The following is a 16639-nucleotide window of genomic DNA, read 5'->3' as shown; positions in this document are numbered from 1 at the left end:
TTAATCGCTTTATGTTTTATAAATGCATCTAAAAATATTAGATTAGAATTAGAAATTTGTCTGTCGTTTCCTATTGCTACATGATTCATCTCCCTTCTATTTTGTTGTTGGAAGCTCTGGTTATTTCTATCGTCCCTTTGTTCGTTAGTATTCCTATTCGGAGGATTTTGTGCATCTCTATTCCTGTTGTGATTTTCATTTGTTCTATTTTGTGTATCATTCCGGTTATCGTAATTTTGTTGTCTATTGTAATTATTGTAATTTCTCGGCCTATATTCGTTTGTTGATCTGGGATGTCGGTTTCTCTGGTCATAATTTGATGAATACCTTCTTTCCGGTCCATTATGTTGGTCATGTTGTCTTCTATTTCTCATTTCTTTTCTTTTCGCTTCTTTTAATTGAAGGAATTGGCACAAACTATCAATATCTTGATAGTTTCTCAAAATCACGTGATCTTCCAACGTTTCCTCAAAATGTCTGCTGATCATTTCTACCAGCTGTTCGGTAGAATATTTGTATTCTAGATATTTTGAATTGTTATATATCTGCAAAGCATATCTTTCTTCAGATATTCCCATTTTTTCGTGATATTTTCCATTCTGTAGCTCTTGGTTGATTTCTCTCTGTTTATTTTTCCCCCAGAAATAGTTGAGAAATTTATTTTCAAAATCTGTCCAATTTTCAAACTCATCTTGCTTGCTTCTTGTTCTCCCATTTTCTTTTTAATTTCATTAATCTCTTCTATTTGTTGTATCAGTTCTTTCTTTATCCCCTCAACACATCCTTTAATTTCCTGTTCATAGTTTTCCAAACGCTGCTCTATATTGCTCATTGTTTGTTTTGTTTCTTGTTGATTTCTATCCATTTTTAGTGATGTTTCTTGTTGGTTTCTATCTATTGTTTTTGCTGTTTCATTCATTATTTGTTTTGTTTCCCTTTGATTCTCTTGTATGGCCTGTTTTGTTGATTCTTGTATTTGTTGTGTCTGTAATTGCATTAGTTGTAATATTTTCTCTATTCCTGATAATTCTTTTTTCTCCTCAACTATTGTAACATTTCCTTCATTATCCGATCCTTCTTCAACAATTGTTTCCTCTTCTCTGTTATCCTCCTTCCTTTCTTGCATTTTGCTTTGACTCCTTGTGGTCGACATGTTGTTTCTTTTCGTTACTGTTTTTGTCCCCGCCAAATGTGAAATTTTACAACACTCTATATGTTTCAGAACACGACAATATTTCTCCCCAAATGTATTAAATTTTCACGACAAATATCAAATGTGCAATCAGTAAAATTCAAATAATTCAAAAGAAATATCAAATGTACGATTGGTAACGAAAATAAAATCAAATAATTCAATAGCAGTAAATATCCACTAACTACGATCAATCAATAAATCAAATTTATATTCCCTGGAAAAATTGTCAAAATACTTTCAAATTCAAATTCCCTCAATGTTATATGTTTTTATCTCTGGATCACCTATACTTATTCCAGATCTCTTTCCCTTCCTTCAAATGTAAAGCTGCGATATTTTCAAGCCCCACGTTTTGGAAGCCAGTTATTGTGATATTTAAAGTCTTGGTGCGCCAAGCAATAATTAGCTAATTAATTTTTTTGATTAATTAAAATTATTTAAATGATATGATTATGACTCTATCACAATTTTTAATTCTTTTATCTCAGGGTTAAATTCGTGCTTCAATATCTATGCTATTACATGTGAAAGGTAAGGTCCAGAGAATACCGGAATAATAAAAAACACATATGATCTAACACTATATATTGAAATAAAAATAATGAAATAATTCACACTCAAAAATTTTCAATAAACAAATCTCATATAATGATTCTCAAAAATTTTGTTCTACGTACGTGAACAATCAAATTTAATGGTACAAACAATATTAATTGAAATCTCAAAATTCCGAACTATTCTAACTCTCCTAATCAAAATATTTATATCCTTTCTAAATTAAGTGTAAAAATTGTGTTATCAATAAAAAAAAAACTGCAGAAAACAAAATATCTCTCTCTGATGATGAGTGGTCCAAATCCTTGTTCCTTGTAGACTATATTATCTCCTCTCAACCGCTCCCTATGTAATCAGCAATCTTACACAGATTGTTGCAAGTATATCGTCCTTAATGATCTCCTTCAAAAGCACAAATCATTCAAATTATGATAGCCTTTCTCCTCTCGATAAACTGAATCTCTCGTTGGCCCGAGTGAAAAATGACTCTTGGAATATCTTCTCTTTACGATAAACTGAATCTCTCGTTGGCCTGAACAGTGACTCTTGGAATATAAGTAGAGAAATATGACTTACAATATTTTGCTGCTTCAGCTTCTGTCAGATACACTAACTCCACAAAAAACTCACTAACATTCAACACTACTGCTTGCTACATTTCAGGAACCGCCAGAAAAACAATCCCCGTTCCTCTTACAGACTTGGAAACCAACTGCCCTTTTTTTCTCTCCTCCTCAATCTCGCTAAACTTTTTCGTACATACCTATCCCACCTTTTTCAATCTCCGCCAATCAAAACTCGTCACAATTCCCCCATTTTTTCATTTCGATAACAAACAAATTTTTACCTATAATTATAAAATTTCCTAAAACTTATTTACAAATAATATTTTCTATAATTCTTAAAAACTAACAAAAACCTCTATCTAAAATCTCTTCTATTTGTCCCTAATCACTGCATTAATGTATTTTGGAAAACCCCGTTCAATTGTCTTTTTGTTTTCACTTAAAACTATGCGGGTCACTCAAGTATAACAAAGAAATAATTTATGCAAAGCTTACTTTTTGTTTGGTACAGGTAATTCAAGAAATTAATAACTCTCCTTCTTCGAAATGTTTGTTGGATATTATTCTACTTATCTGAATTATTTTAATGTTATTGAATTTTGAAATATTTTTAAACAAACCAATATTTTTCTCGATTTTACATATCATAACAATATATATATATATATATATATATATATATATATATATATATATATATATATATATATATATATAATATATATATGTATATATATATATATATATATATATATATATATATATATATATATATATATAAAGAAGTACTATTTTTAGTTAACCAAGCTTTCGCAAATCTTTATTTGCATCATCAGGGTGCTACAATAAACAAAATTAGTACAAAATACAGAAAAGAATTATTTTGCATCTTACACTAATTGAGGTTAGTTGTCGTGATGTTTATTAAATGAAATGATTTCATTTAATAAACATCACGACAACTAACCACAATTAGTGTAAGATGCAAAATAATTCTTTTCTGTATTTTGTACTAATTTTATTTATTGTAGCACCCTGATGATGCAAATAAAGATTTGCGAAAGCTTGGTTAACTAAAAAGAGTACTTCTTTGTCCTATCTTCCGCTGCACACCCAAATATTTGAGTTTTGTATTCTATTTGATCAGCGTTGATGACAAGCGTTTATCGCTTTTTCAGTATATATATATATATATATATATATATATATATATATATATATATATATATATATATATATATAATGAACCAGAAGTATTTGCTGACAACGTAAGGAAGTAAATATATATATATATATATATATATATATATATATATATATATATTATACAATACATAAACATAATACATATAGACACATAAAACAATCAGAATTTGATATCATTAGTAGGGTACTAGTATTAGCCTCAAAGATGCCAACTAACAGAATGGCTATATGCCTTCAAGATCGAGGACAAGTAAGTCAACCGTCATTTGGAAAATATTGGAAAAAAATAACCGCCATATAACTTTTGGTTATAATAACATCTTACTACTTTTAAAATATTCTTGTAATTAAATTAATTTGTAATTTAATTTAATGTAATTTTTATTGCAATCAATTGTAGCTTAATCCCATAGTAATATAATATATAACTTTCACACTTTTTCACAAAAGAAAACAGTTTTAGAACCTTTTTATGTTGTAGTAAGGTATCTGACACAGGTATTATTATTATTATTATTACTTACTATTAGATCAAGTTTTTTTTCCAAAAATTTTGTACGATATTTTTTAGTAAACAAACTTTCTTTTTAGAACTGCTGTTACTATATCACGAACGTTTTTCTTCTATATGAATAAAGTTATATCATATCGAAAATTTATTTTTTGTAATAAAAAGTCAAAACATCTGTGGAATATACCGATCATTAAAAAAGGATTTACAATTTAAATATCAGCAGAGGAAGTTGAAAAACATCAGCAAAAGAATCTCAGGGGCAGCAAGGTTTTTGCGAGCCCAAATTATTCTTGTATATATAAAGCGACGCAACGGGTACGCAATGTCAAATATACTACCAATAAATTACGAAGCTGCAATGAATTTCTTGGTAAGTTTTAATTTTATTTAATAACAATGGTTTTTAAATACTAGTTTTTTTATAAATAACTATAAAAATAATATCTATTCTAAGTTAAAACATATTAATTTAAAGACCCAAATTAATAAAAAATGTTTAAGATTTTATTTTATAGTTAAAAAATTAACCTCATCACATTACTATTTATAGGACTCAGATTTTTTTAATTTCAGCAAGACTTAGTATGGTGTCGTGACTAACACTTTATTTTCCAGTTTGACTTTTAGTCGTCCTAGATTTTGTACTTGTACTTTTATAATTATTCTATTGGTTATCCTTTTTTCGTTTTAAGTCATGAATTTACAATAAAAGCAACTATTTTTAATTTATTACTTATTCCATATTAATTTTTTTATGATACAGTTTTCTAAATCTTTTGGTTCTTGGTATGTTCCTCGACGTTGCTTCTTTTATAGTGTTTGTCCATTTCCATAACTCTTGTTGTATGTTACTAACAGTAGTACTATCTTGTTTGGCGTAGGTTTCTTGTATATCCTTTTGATAATCCTGCGCTACCTCAAATTTTCGCAGTTTTTCAAAATTAATTTTACGTTTAATTTTCTTTTTCCGTTTATGCTTTTGAATTATTGCTTCTCTCATATTATTTCTAACCAAAAATTTAAGTCTACGTCAGTCCCTCTGCACGTTTTCACATTAATTTGTGACTAAATTGGCGAATTTCTCTTGTATTAAGATGTGGTCTATTTGATTAGTTTCATTTGATCCCGGAATTTTCCACATTCCTTTATATATATATATATATATATATATATATATATATATATATATATATATATATATATATATATATATATATATATATATATATATATATATATATATATTCTCTTGAAATGCGTACTCATTATTTTCATACTGTTTTCAATTGCGAATATAATCAATATTTGGCCATTATCATTTGTATTTATATGTTTACTTATGTTTTTATATATAAAATATCTTCTCTTTCGACCTTTGCATTGGCGTCGCTTATAATAATTTTAATATCTTGTCTAAGCATTTCTTCAGACAATGACTCTAATTCTTCATAAAATTCATCTTTTACTTCTTCTCCTTTTTCTTTTATTTGAGCAGGTATATTTATTAGCGATATCATGTTCTCTTTTCCTTTAATTCTAATTGCACACATTCTGTCAGATTTTGCTACAAATCGTTTTACCTGTTCCACGTCTTCATGTACCAGAAAATCCACTCCAAAATTGCTATTATCGCCTCCACTTGGATAAAACGTGTATGGGCTAATCTTTTCAATGTTGTTTCCAGTCAAATGTGTTTCCTGTATTGCTATGATATGTATTTTATATTCTTTAAGTTCTTCTATTAGGTTAATTAATGCTCCCTTCTCGTATACTCCTCGTACATTCCATTCGCAATATTTAGGTACGTTTTCTTATTTTTTGTTTTGTTATTTATGTTCAAACTCATTTTCCTGTTCATCGCTAGAATCCGTTGGCATAATGGGGCGTCTTTTTCTTTTTCCAGTACTATATGCCGTTTTTTGTATCCATTTTTCTAGAATTTTCTCGTTTGAAAGTACCATTTTCGACCCATTCCCATTTTATGCCATCCACAGTTTTTTGTACCCTATCTTCACGTTTTTACCCTTAGCTCTTAACTTCTTGCCTTTATTTACAATTCCCTGCCTCATGTGTCATTTCTTTTCAGTCAGGTCATCGTGATGAAGATCTTTTTTCCAGTAAGAAATCTTAGTTTGCTTTTTTCTTGAATTACCTTAATTTTTTTGCCATAATCCTTCATTTGTACCAGAGATATATTGTTTTTTAGCTTCATTGCAGATTCTATTTCGATGTCCTCTTTTAGGTGCTTTTGCATAAAACCTTTTACGTTATTTTTTAAGAGTGTTTTATCTGTTGCGACTATTGGTAGACCCGTAATTACTATGTTATTTTTTTTCATGTCTTTATCAATTCTTTCTACCTTGTTTTCAACATGGGTTAATTTGTTTCTTGTTTCTTCCAATTCTTGCTTTATCTTTATATTTTCTTTTTCCAGCGCTATCATCTCTTCCCTATATTTCGTATTTTCATTCCTGATTTCTTTTTATTCCCCCCATCTTCTTGAACATACTCATAATGCCGTCCTTATTCACTGAATCTTCTTCACTTGGTTTTCTTTTGCTTGGGGTTCTGGTAGTTTTTTGCTCTGCAGGAAAGGTGAAGTTGGCCCTCTATATTTTCTTTTCTTGCCATCTGAGGCATTATCATCACTGTCCGCATCTGTGCACTGTGTACCATATCTGTTTCTAAGGACCGCAGAAGGAACTAGATCCGCTTCAACCGCTGAAAAATCCAGTTTCTTTCAGTCCTCAGTTAGCAGAATTATTTTTAACTTTGTCAACGTCGCAAAACTAACGGACAAACTTCCACTAGTATAACTGTTTCGAATTGTAAATAACCTTATTTACTCTTATAATTTCATCAAAACACTAGTTTTATTGAAAGCCAGTTTTTTTTTTCAGAAATTTCTCACTGCTTTATTACAAAGCCTTTTTAAATTCAATATGTAAACAAACCTTAAATTATTTGTCACTACTAATCGCGCTATTAGGGTTTTAGTAGTTATATCGGGGTTTTAGTAGGAAAAAAAAATTTACTTTTATCTGCTTAGTACACCGTTGCCATATACACACATATACACACTACAGTTCATGGAGTTCATTAGACATTGAACCCCATGAACTGTAGTCTCAAGTATTTTTTCATAGGTTTTTTAGTTATTTCATTTAAAAGTTGAATCCTTCATGTCATAACAATAAATTTGTTTCAAATAGATTTATAATGTTTTTCAGTCAATAAAAGTAATTGTAAAAATAATAAGCGTACTTAACTCAAGAAAAATGAACACGTATAAACTTGATTTTCAAATAAAAAATTTATTTTTTTGTCAAATTTATTTTTAAAGGATAGTGTTTATAACTATAATACATAAATATTTAAGTTATCCCTCTTTTCATAACATTTTCTAGTACTAATAATAAAAGAAAAGTAAAATTTTGCAAAATTAATAATTATTTTAAATTGTATAAACAAATAACTCGGTTAAATGAACAATTCATAAATTAACTAAATGAATTTTTGTGATCTATGTCACGAGGTACCCCAAATAAAAAAAAATCAAAAAATCATCAATTGTCGTTGATTAGAACCATAGATATTACGACTTATATTTTGAATTTATGAATTCAGTTTTTAAAATAGTAAAATTGAGAAATAAAAAAAAACTGCTAACTCGGGTTTTAAGAGTTGTAGGTAGATATTTAATTTTGTTTTAAAGTTTGCTTTGAAATTAAATATTTCATATAAAAAAAATTAACTTCTATATGTTGAGTGTGTGGGATGCTCACAATTGGGAAATTTCTCAGCCTATCTATGTTGTGCTACTCGACCTCATTCCACCATAAAATAAATGCATATCAGCGTATTCCTCATTAGTAAAAATCATTTTTGTTAAACTGAAACTGTTGTGTTTGAATTCCACAAAGTAAAAAACTAAAAGATAAACTTTGTGAAATGACCACAACTTGACAATGAAAAACGTAGGTTATACTTCTGTTTACAGTTCACAGCCAACTAATAAAAAAAATATTAATTTAACTTTCATGACGAAAAAACGAAAAATTTTCAAATCGATTTTTCTGAAAGACGGTGTATTCTACAGACTTAAAGTAAAAGTACATTTTAGTACTACTAGAATACCGGAAAAATTAGTAATCTAATATCACGAATGCTTAAAAGTTAAAGACAAAAAAGTTATGCGTTAAAATAACCATTGACCTACTCAAAACGGACGCCTATGGCCGGTCCTAAATTTGGCAACTGATAAAACCGGTTTATCTTTGGAGGATAAATAATCGTACTAGTTTTCATTTTTCTAAATAGAACCGTTCTTGAAGTATTAAATAAAAAACTAATTACAAGAAGATGGCGTCTTCTCTAGCTCCCTTAGGAAGCATTTTCGGACTAGGTGAATTGGGTTAAATTGTCTTAAAATTACCTGAGGAATCTTCGGTCTTCTTTTGTCAGAAAAGTTTCTGGACACCCTGTATGTAAATCATAAAAAAATATTTTTAAAGTGCGTTTTTTGGACGAGTTTATTTGAGGATAGTATATTTAGTACACATATATATTTTCATAAAATAAATATATTTTCATAAAATAAATTATATTTCACTGCCTTGATGTCGCTCCCAATTTCTTTATGTTCATTTCTATTTATCTAAAATATGGTAACTACCAAATTAGTGAGAACCATCTTTGCCGTTCCTTTATAAGGTCTTTAAAGAATCTTCAGACTAATTATTGCATAAATTATGCAAATTGCTTAAAGCGTCGTCAATTATGCGAGAGCCTCTTTTATAACTTTTTATATCTTAAAAGTGCTCTTTTTACCAGACATCCCTAATTTATTTAATTTGATGCTCTCTTGCTATTTAAATATTTAGTATTAAATGTTCAGCAATGCTTAACAGATTTATATAAATAAAAAAGTACACGATATAATAAAGAAAAGTTTATATACTCGTATATATAGGTATATATATATATATATATATATATATATATATATATATATATATATATATGTATATATATATATATATGTATATATATATATATATATATATATATATATATATACATAACTGTTTTGGATGGGTTGGAGTCAATAAAAGGGCTATTGGTTAACTATTTTTTTATATCTCGAGCTTTCGTCAATTATGCGAGAGCCTCTTTTATAACTTTTTATATCTTAAAAGTGCTCTTTTTACCAGACATCCCTAATTTATTTAATTTGATGCTCTATTAAATGTTCAGCAATGCTTAACAGATTTATATAAATAAAAAAGTACACGATATAATAAAGAAAAGTTTATATACTCGTATATATAGGTATATATATATATATATATATATATATATATATATATATATATATATATATGTATATATATATATATATATATATATATATATATATATATATATATATATATATATATATACATAACTGTTTTGGATGGGTTGGAGTCAATAAAAGGGCTATTGGTTAACTATTTTTTTATATCTCGAGCTTTCAATTGTGTTTACAATTATTATTAAGAGCTAAAAAAGACAAAATATCTTACAAGGTTAAACTAGAAAGAAAAAACAATTTTTGTTAACTTACCAAATAAAAATTAGTTTAGTAAATAAAAATTGCTGCTAATACATCTTAAAAATAATTAATATAAAAATGTCCTAATCTAATAAATGCTTCTCTGAAAAATTTTTTTTATATAAATATATGTATACACTTCTCCAGAAATTAACGCACCACTTCAATAAATTAATTTTATTTGTAAACAGGCAAAGAATAAAAAATAAAACTTCACCAGATTTATTCTACATTTTATTAGTAATTATAACAATTTGTCTAATCATCAGAAAATGTTGAAGTACAGGAGAAAAAAAAAATAAAATGGAAAATTCTAAAAAAAATAATGATAAAGAAAAGTAAAATGAAATATGAAAAAAGTCTTAATAACGAGTGTTTGCACTTTTACTAGGTACTTATAACAGCCTCACATCGTTGACCCATAATTAAAATCTATTGCCGTATTTCATTTTGGTGTAGTTCTCTCCAAATCTGGATCAGCCTCTTTCCCACTTCCTGTAAGTTGTTTGGTTGGATCGGTGTCGCTCTTAATCGCCTGCTTAGGATATCCCAGAGATTTTTAATTGGATTTAAATCCGAACTATGTGCTGGTCATTCCATAGTATTAATTTCTACCTCTTCTAGATAATTTCTGACGATCTGTGTAGCGTGAGGTCTCTCATTATCTTGCATTAGTAAAAAATTTTTACCGATATAAGGAGCGAATGGTACTATATGTTACTCCAGGATCTCCAATATGTACCTTTCAGCTGTAACAGTTCCATTTTGTATGACCACTAGGTCCGTACGTGGGGTCAAACAACTACTAACCCACACCATAACTGATCCTCCACCAAAAAATATGGTGTGTAAGAAGTTACACTGAGCATATGGTTCGTTGGGTCGTCGCAACACACGAACACGTCTATCGTTATTGTACAAACAAAATCGGGATTCATCAGTAAATAGTACTCGTTCCCAGTCAGCCTCTAACCAATTAACGTGTTCTCTGGCAAAATGTAGTCTCCCCCTTCAATGCTCTGCAGTTAATAGAGGACCCCGGGCGGCAATCTCGTGTTAAGTTGTATTCCCTAAGTCACTGGCGAACAGTTTCAGTACTAATTTGTATAGCATGCACGTATCGGAGCTGAATTTGTAGACTTCGATGTGTTATAAAACGTTGTCGAAGAGCGGAAATTCTTAAAAATCGATCTTGAATAGTTGTAGTTACCCGGTTTTGTCCTTGCCCTGGTTTGAGTATCATCCCCTGTTTCGAGAAATATTTCTAACATCCGTGAGACGGATGTGTGGGACAAATTAAACCGACGTCCAATTCTTCGGTAACTCCAAACTTCTTCCGACAGTATCAGCTTGGGCACATTCATCTCGGGTTAAATTAAGTGATTAACGCTCCATAATAAACACAATTAACAATAATCAACAATTAAACAGTAGCCGAATAAAATTCGTGAACACTTGGAAATTAGTATATTTATAGAATTAGTACATTTTTTGCTTCTTTTTGTTTTGTTACAAAAAAAAAACTTTAGCAATAAAACACAGTCAATAAATATAGAGTGTACGAATAGCATATACAAGGGGTTTGCAAAATATAACATTACAATGGAAATTTTTATTAAGGCTAATAAAATATTTTTTTCTAAAGACATATTTCTATACACAGTGGACCAAAAGTCTGGAAACGCCTAGGCCAAACGCTTCAGTTATTGGCACTTTAAGCTATACCTTGTTAATAATTACTACACCACCGCTGTGTTTTGATTTAAAATATTTAAAAGAAAAATTTAAGTGTCTCAAATTAGTAAAAAATAATATCTTGGTTTTACCGTTGTGTTAACTTTTCTTGTCTTAAAAAAAAATTTAAAAAAAAATAACCAAAATTATAGTGATTGGCACTTGTGCTGCAGAGATTGGCATATTTTGGTACACAGTGATTGGCACAACTAATTTTTAGTGGACAATTAAACACGAATAACCAAAATGTAAGCTAAGCAATAGTTTGAATTTAGTGACCGCACCATTGATTCCTAGAATGGACAAACCATTTTTTAAGTTAAATAAATAGTAATAGCGTAGGTTCAATAATTAGCAAATGTTTAATTTTTTACTTTTATCGATTTTTCATTTAAAAACATCGTCAGTCAAAATATTAAACAGATTATGTTTATGAATACAGCTTTAATGGTAGATTCTGCTGCAGTTCAAGCATTTATATCCTACATATGATTTATTTCTGTTTCTTTTATAACTAACGTATAATCCCTTATTTACCCCTTCCAAGTGCATTTTAAATATTGTAGATTAGACATTGTACTCACAACTTCTTTATTCCAATAATGTTTTTCATCAATAAACATATTTCTCTTAGCACTGTCTATCGGAGACAGAGATATTTATATTCTTTAATGTAGTAGTGTTTTCACCAATTTTCTCGATTTCAATAGTTTTTTTTTTCGTTGCGCCAATTTTATTACTTTATTTAACACACCAGGTCTAGCCTTCAATATTTTTTGTTTGTATTATTTTTCAAGATTTCGTTTTCCTCCACAAATACTTTTGGTAATACTTGTCTTTAATTGAATTTATCTTTCATTTTGATTCGTTTACGTTTACTTTTTCCTTTTCGTTCTCAAGATTTTCTTTTATATTTTTCTTGTTTTTTCAAATTTATATTTTTCCATTGCTCTAGGATAATTACGAAAGAAATTCGTTCAGTGTCTCTTTTACCTCTCCCAATGGGACCCTACGGGCATACTAAATATTCTTTCATTAAATTTTTGGCCATATTGGTTGATTTAGTTCTAATATTTATTTCACTATTTATTGTTTGAAAATTATCATATTTAGTATAACCAGGTGTTAACCCTTCCCCTGTATTTAATAGTTCGCTAATATTGTTAATGTCATTATCGTCAGCTATTTCAATAATAACATGCTTAGATTTAGCTTTGCTTGAATTACTGTGTTTATTTAGTACTTTCTCAACACCTTCCACGCATTCTGAGTGTTTTTTCCTCCTATGTTCTCTACTTCACCTTGAATAGCTTTATCAGGTTCTGGATCTGTTTATTGTTGGGAATTTTCGTTGTCTTTTACTTTGTTGAATTGTTTCCATAGTTTATACAGAATCCAAAATTCTTCGATCCCGTCTTTTGTAACTTTATTTACAATTTTAACAATTTTAAAAAATGTTGATCCTACAATTTCTTTAAATTTTTCACAGAGTAAGTTATTTATTTGTGAATCTTAAGTACAAATCAAATTTTTTATATGTATTTGTTATAATCTATAGCATTTGGATTCCATAGACATAAATTCATTATTTACAAAGCCAATTTTTATTATGTCTTGTTTTAAATAAATATCAATCAGTGTTTTTTAAATACTTTTGCCTTTTTGTGTGATTGCTTTGGCGCAATATTATCTTCTCCTATGTAATCGAATACATCTTTTTTTGCAATATGATTTAAGGAGTTTAAATACAGAAGCATCAGCCGGTTGTAGAATTCGGGTTGAATATACATAAAGAGAAATTAAGATAATTGATTTAACTGAGCACACCAATAACTCAATTGACAAGAAATTTGGAGACTGTGATCACCCACAAACAAAATAACGGGAAATTATGTATTCTGTTTCACTCGATAAGAATGAAAAACGTTTCCAAAGTATTCAAAAAATAACTTAGTTTTTATCCATCAATTTGTCTTAAAATTCACGTATATATTACACATTCACAAAATATTAATATATGGTACTAAAATATTTAAAAAGAGAAAAGAAAGCAAAAAGAAAATAATACGTATATTTATGATAATTAAATAATTTCAATCCAAAAGTTGCATATTTATAAAATATTTTGTTTTCACCTGAACATGAAATTTATGTATTTATTAGCTTCTAATTTCCTGTGAAACATTATTACATTTAAAACATGTTTTTTTTTTTATTTTTAGGGAGCACTCTGTATACTACACCTTATTGCCTTTGCTGCAGCTGGAGTTATCAGCCCCGTATCAGAGATAATAGAAGGCCCAAGTTCCAAAACAACTGTGGTTGGTCCTGATGGCAGCGTTATAACTGCAGTTGCCCAAGGTGCAAAAATTGTAGCAAATGGAGAAACAGCTATTGTATCAGGACCTGATACTGCATCTGTCCTAAAGTCAGCAGATGAACCGACTGTACTCGAAACTAAAATTCAACCAATCGCGTTGGTTAAGTCACCCATCGCTATACCTGTTGTTGCATCAAAAAGTGGTATATTGGAGCACGGACAATTGGTAGCTGACGAAAACAATGTTTTAGTAAACGCACATATTGCCCCTGTAGCAGTTCACAGTTCTGCGATATTAGGAGCAAAAACCACTTTAGTCAGTGGACACCTTCAACCCGTAGTAGTTGCACCTGTGGTGGCTACAAAAGCAGCGACTTTGAAATCGCAGCCCATTATAGATCACCAATCTGCAATTATTGCTTCTAAAACTACGGAATCCGAGCAATCACAATCAATTATACATCCTCCAACATTACCAAAAACGACTTACGTAAAGACAAATGCTGCTTTCATCAGAACAGAACCTATTATCGCTGGTCAAGTTTCACCTTTTGTAAGTCCTCATATTGTTTCTGCTGTCCATTTTAATTTAGAACCCTTAGCTGCAGTGGCTCCCTTAGTTCACGAGAAGGCAACAATTTTCCATCACGTAGAACCAGCTATTCTTCCTGCTGTTCCTGTAGTTGAAACCAAAGCAGCTGCTACAACTAAAGAATTATTGCCCGTTGCATCTGTTGGTACCAAAACTACTATTACAGGACAAGAACAATCAATTATTCACCCTGGAAATATACTAAAATCTCAACCAGTTGTGGCTGTGAAATCAGTACCTGTACTAGCTGAACATATCCAATCTATTCCCCTAGTAGCTGCACAACATGTTCCTGTCATAGGTACAAAAACTACGCTTTCAGAAAACGCTCAAACAGTAGTATCACATTCTTGGTAAATTTTATTGTTACCGGCACTAAATCTATTTATTTATTGCAATATGAGAACTATTTTACATCAATTCAAAAAATAAGAGATAAATAAAATTATCTGAGATAATATTTCTGTGATTTGTCCAATAAAAATTAATAATAAAAATATTTGAGTTTTATTAAAATCAAAGAATTATAAAACAGTCATCTTTGATTGGTATTTTTCTGAAAATTAGTTAGTACTGAGTAACCTCTGTGACTTTCAGTATTTTGAAAACAACTCTTTATCTGGTAGTGAAAATAATAAAACAAAGTTAATTGTAAAAATGTAAATTATTTCCAAATAATAATATATTAAAAATTCAAACAACACCAATCAAATTATAAATAAAACACAAATACCAAAATGATTCCAAAGAAATTCGAGGACTGTTGCAAATAAAACGAAAACCTAGGAAAACATTGTATAAACAGAATTGCATAACATAAAAATGTTCAACAGCATCACTCAATAGTTAAAAATAGAAATAGATAATATAATCAAAAGTCAATTAATAAATCCATACTTAAACAAACTCACAGATTACCAAACCACTAACTACTCGTTGTGGACCTACTAAACAGATTCCGCCGATAAGAAAAGAAGATGGACCATGAGTATGTGACGAATAACAAAAAGCAAATCTCTTTGCTTTATACTTAGATAATGTAGTGTTCAAAATCACGAAATAAAAAATAAGGATCAAGCCGGAAACAATAGCGATAAGAATACTAAATACGTCGTGAACAATACTAATAGGTATAGCAAGGAATAATAAAGCTATCTGTAAAGAAGTAATCAATGTAACCAAAAATAATATTAATCCTAAAAAGGCTCTGAAATTTAACTTAATTATAGGAGAAATATGCGAAAGTCAAATTTCCTCTAACCAGTTTGGGGTTGCAGTTGGTACGAGAGAGGCTTTGTTCTCGATACAAGTTTTATTCCAAAGATGCAGAGATGTCAACTGCAGATAATGCAAATACTAGAAGAAGCACGAATTAACAACCAAGACCTAAAAATAATAAGAAACTTTTACTGGAATTAGACCGCAAATCTCTTAAATTATCTTTTAAAGAGTTGAAGGTGAACACACCGAATATGTAAAAATCTTGCGTGGAATGTGGCAAGGTTGTATTTTTAACTGAAAAGGGCATAAATGGGTACCGGATGAACAATATGAGATACGAAGATGACACCATAGTATTTACGGAAGACCTACAACTCCTTCTGAACAAAATTATATCTTACAGTCAACAATATGGACTCAATATAAACGTAAAGAAGACCAATATTATGATAACTATAAAGAAGAAAATAACAGAAAGTCAACTCTATGTTAGAAAAAATCCCAGTAGAAAGAGTTACGCACTATAACTATCTTGGCACCATAATAAATGGAGAATGGACCAACAACCAGGGGATAAGAGCGCGTATCGGAAAAGCTAAATCCACAACTCACAGATTACCAAACCACTAACTACTCGTTGTGGACCTACTAAACAGATTCCGCCGATAAGAAAAGAAGATGGACCATGAGTATGTGACGAATAACAAAAAGCAAATCTCTTTGCTTTATACTTAGATAATGTAGTGTTCAAAATCACGAAATAAAAAATAAGGATCAAGCCGGAAACAATAGCGATAAGAATACTAAATACGTCGTGAACAATACTAATAGGTATAGCAAGGAATAATAAAGCTATCTGTAAAGAAGTAATCAATGTAACCAAAAATAATATTAATCCTAAAAAGGCTCTGAAATTTAACTTAATTATAGGAGAAATATGCGAAAGTCAAATTTCCTCTAACCAGTTTGGGGTTGCAGTTGGTACGAGAGAGGCTTTGTTCTCGATACAAGTTTTATTCCAAAGATGCAGAGATGTCAACTGCAGATAATGCAAATACTAGAAGAAGCACGAATTAACAACCAAGACCTAAAAATAATAAGAAACTTTTACTGGAATTAGACCGCAAATCTCTTAAATTA

At 29.6% G+C, this 16639-nt stretch overlaps 2 protein-coding genes across 4 annotated transcripts in view; one reads left to right on the top strand and one right to left on the bottom strand.

Annotated features, from left to right (window-relative positions):
• The window catches only part of nolo (ADAMTS-like no long nerve cord), a 2006971-nt gene that overhangs the window by 488615 nt on the left and 1501717 nt on the right, over positions 1–16639 (bottom strand). The window lies entirely within an intron of this gene.
• Positions 4250–14775, top strand: LOC140442769 (uncharacterized). The gene is made up of 2 exons (XM_072533743.1): positions 4250–4406; positions 13589–14775. The coding sequence occupies exons 1-2, from the start codon at positions 4359–4361 to the stop codon at positions 14633–14635; spliced, it is 1095 nt and encodes a 364-aa protein (XP_072389844.1). The 5' UTR covers positions 4250–4358; the 3' UTR covers positions 14636–14775.

This window comes from Diabrotica undecimpunctata, chromosome 6 (assembly GCF_040954645.1).
Source record: "Diabrotica undecimpunctata isolate CICGRU chromosome 6, icDiaUnde3, whole genome shotgun sequence".
In the NCBI taxonomy this organism is placed as follows: Eukaryota; Metazoa; Arthropoda; class Insecta; order Coleoptera; family Chrysomelidae; genus Diabrotica; species Diabrotica undecimpunctata.
Note: the sequence above shows the minus strand (reverse complement) of the source record. Positions and strands in the feature narration are given on the sequence as shown.

What these genes read in the sequence shown, in the direction of transcription:
- LOC140442769 (XM_072533743.1), top strand. Translation starts at nt 4,359, where the DNA reads ATGTCAAATATACTACCAATAAATTACGAAGCTGCAATGAATTTCTTG. An exon ending in AAGCTGCAATGAATTTCTTG is followed by an intron (nt 4,407 to 13,588) that starts GTAAGTTTTAAT and finishes TTTTATTTTTAG; the next exon opens with GGAGCACTCTGTATACTACA.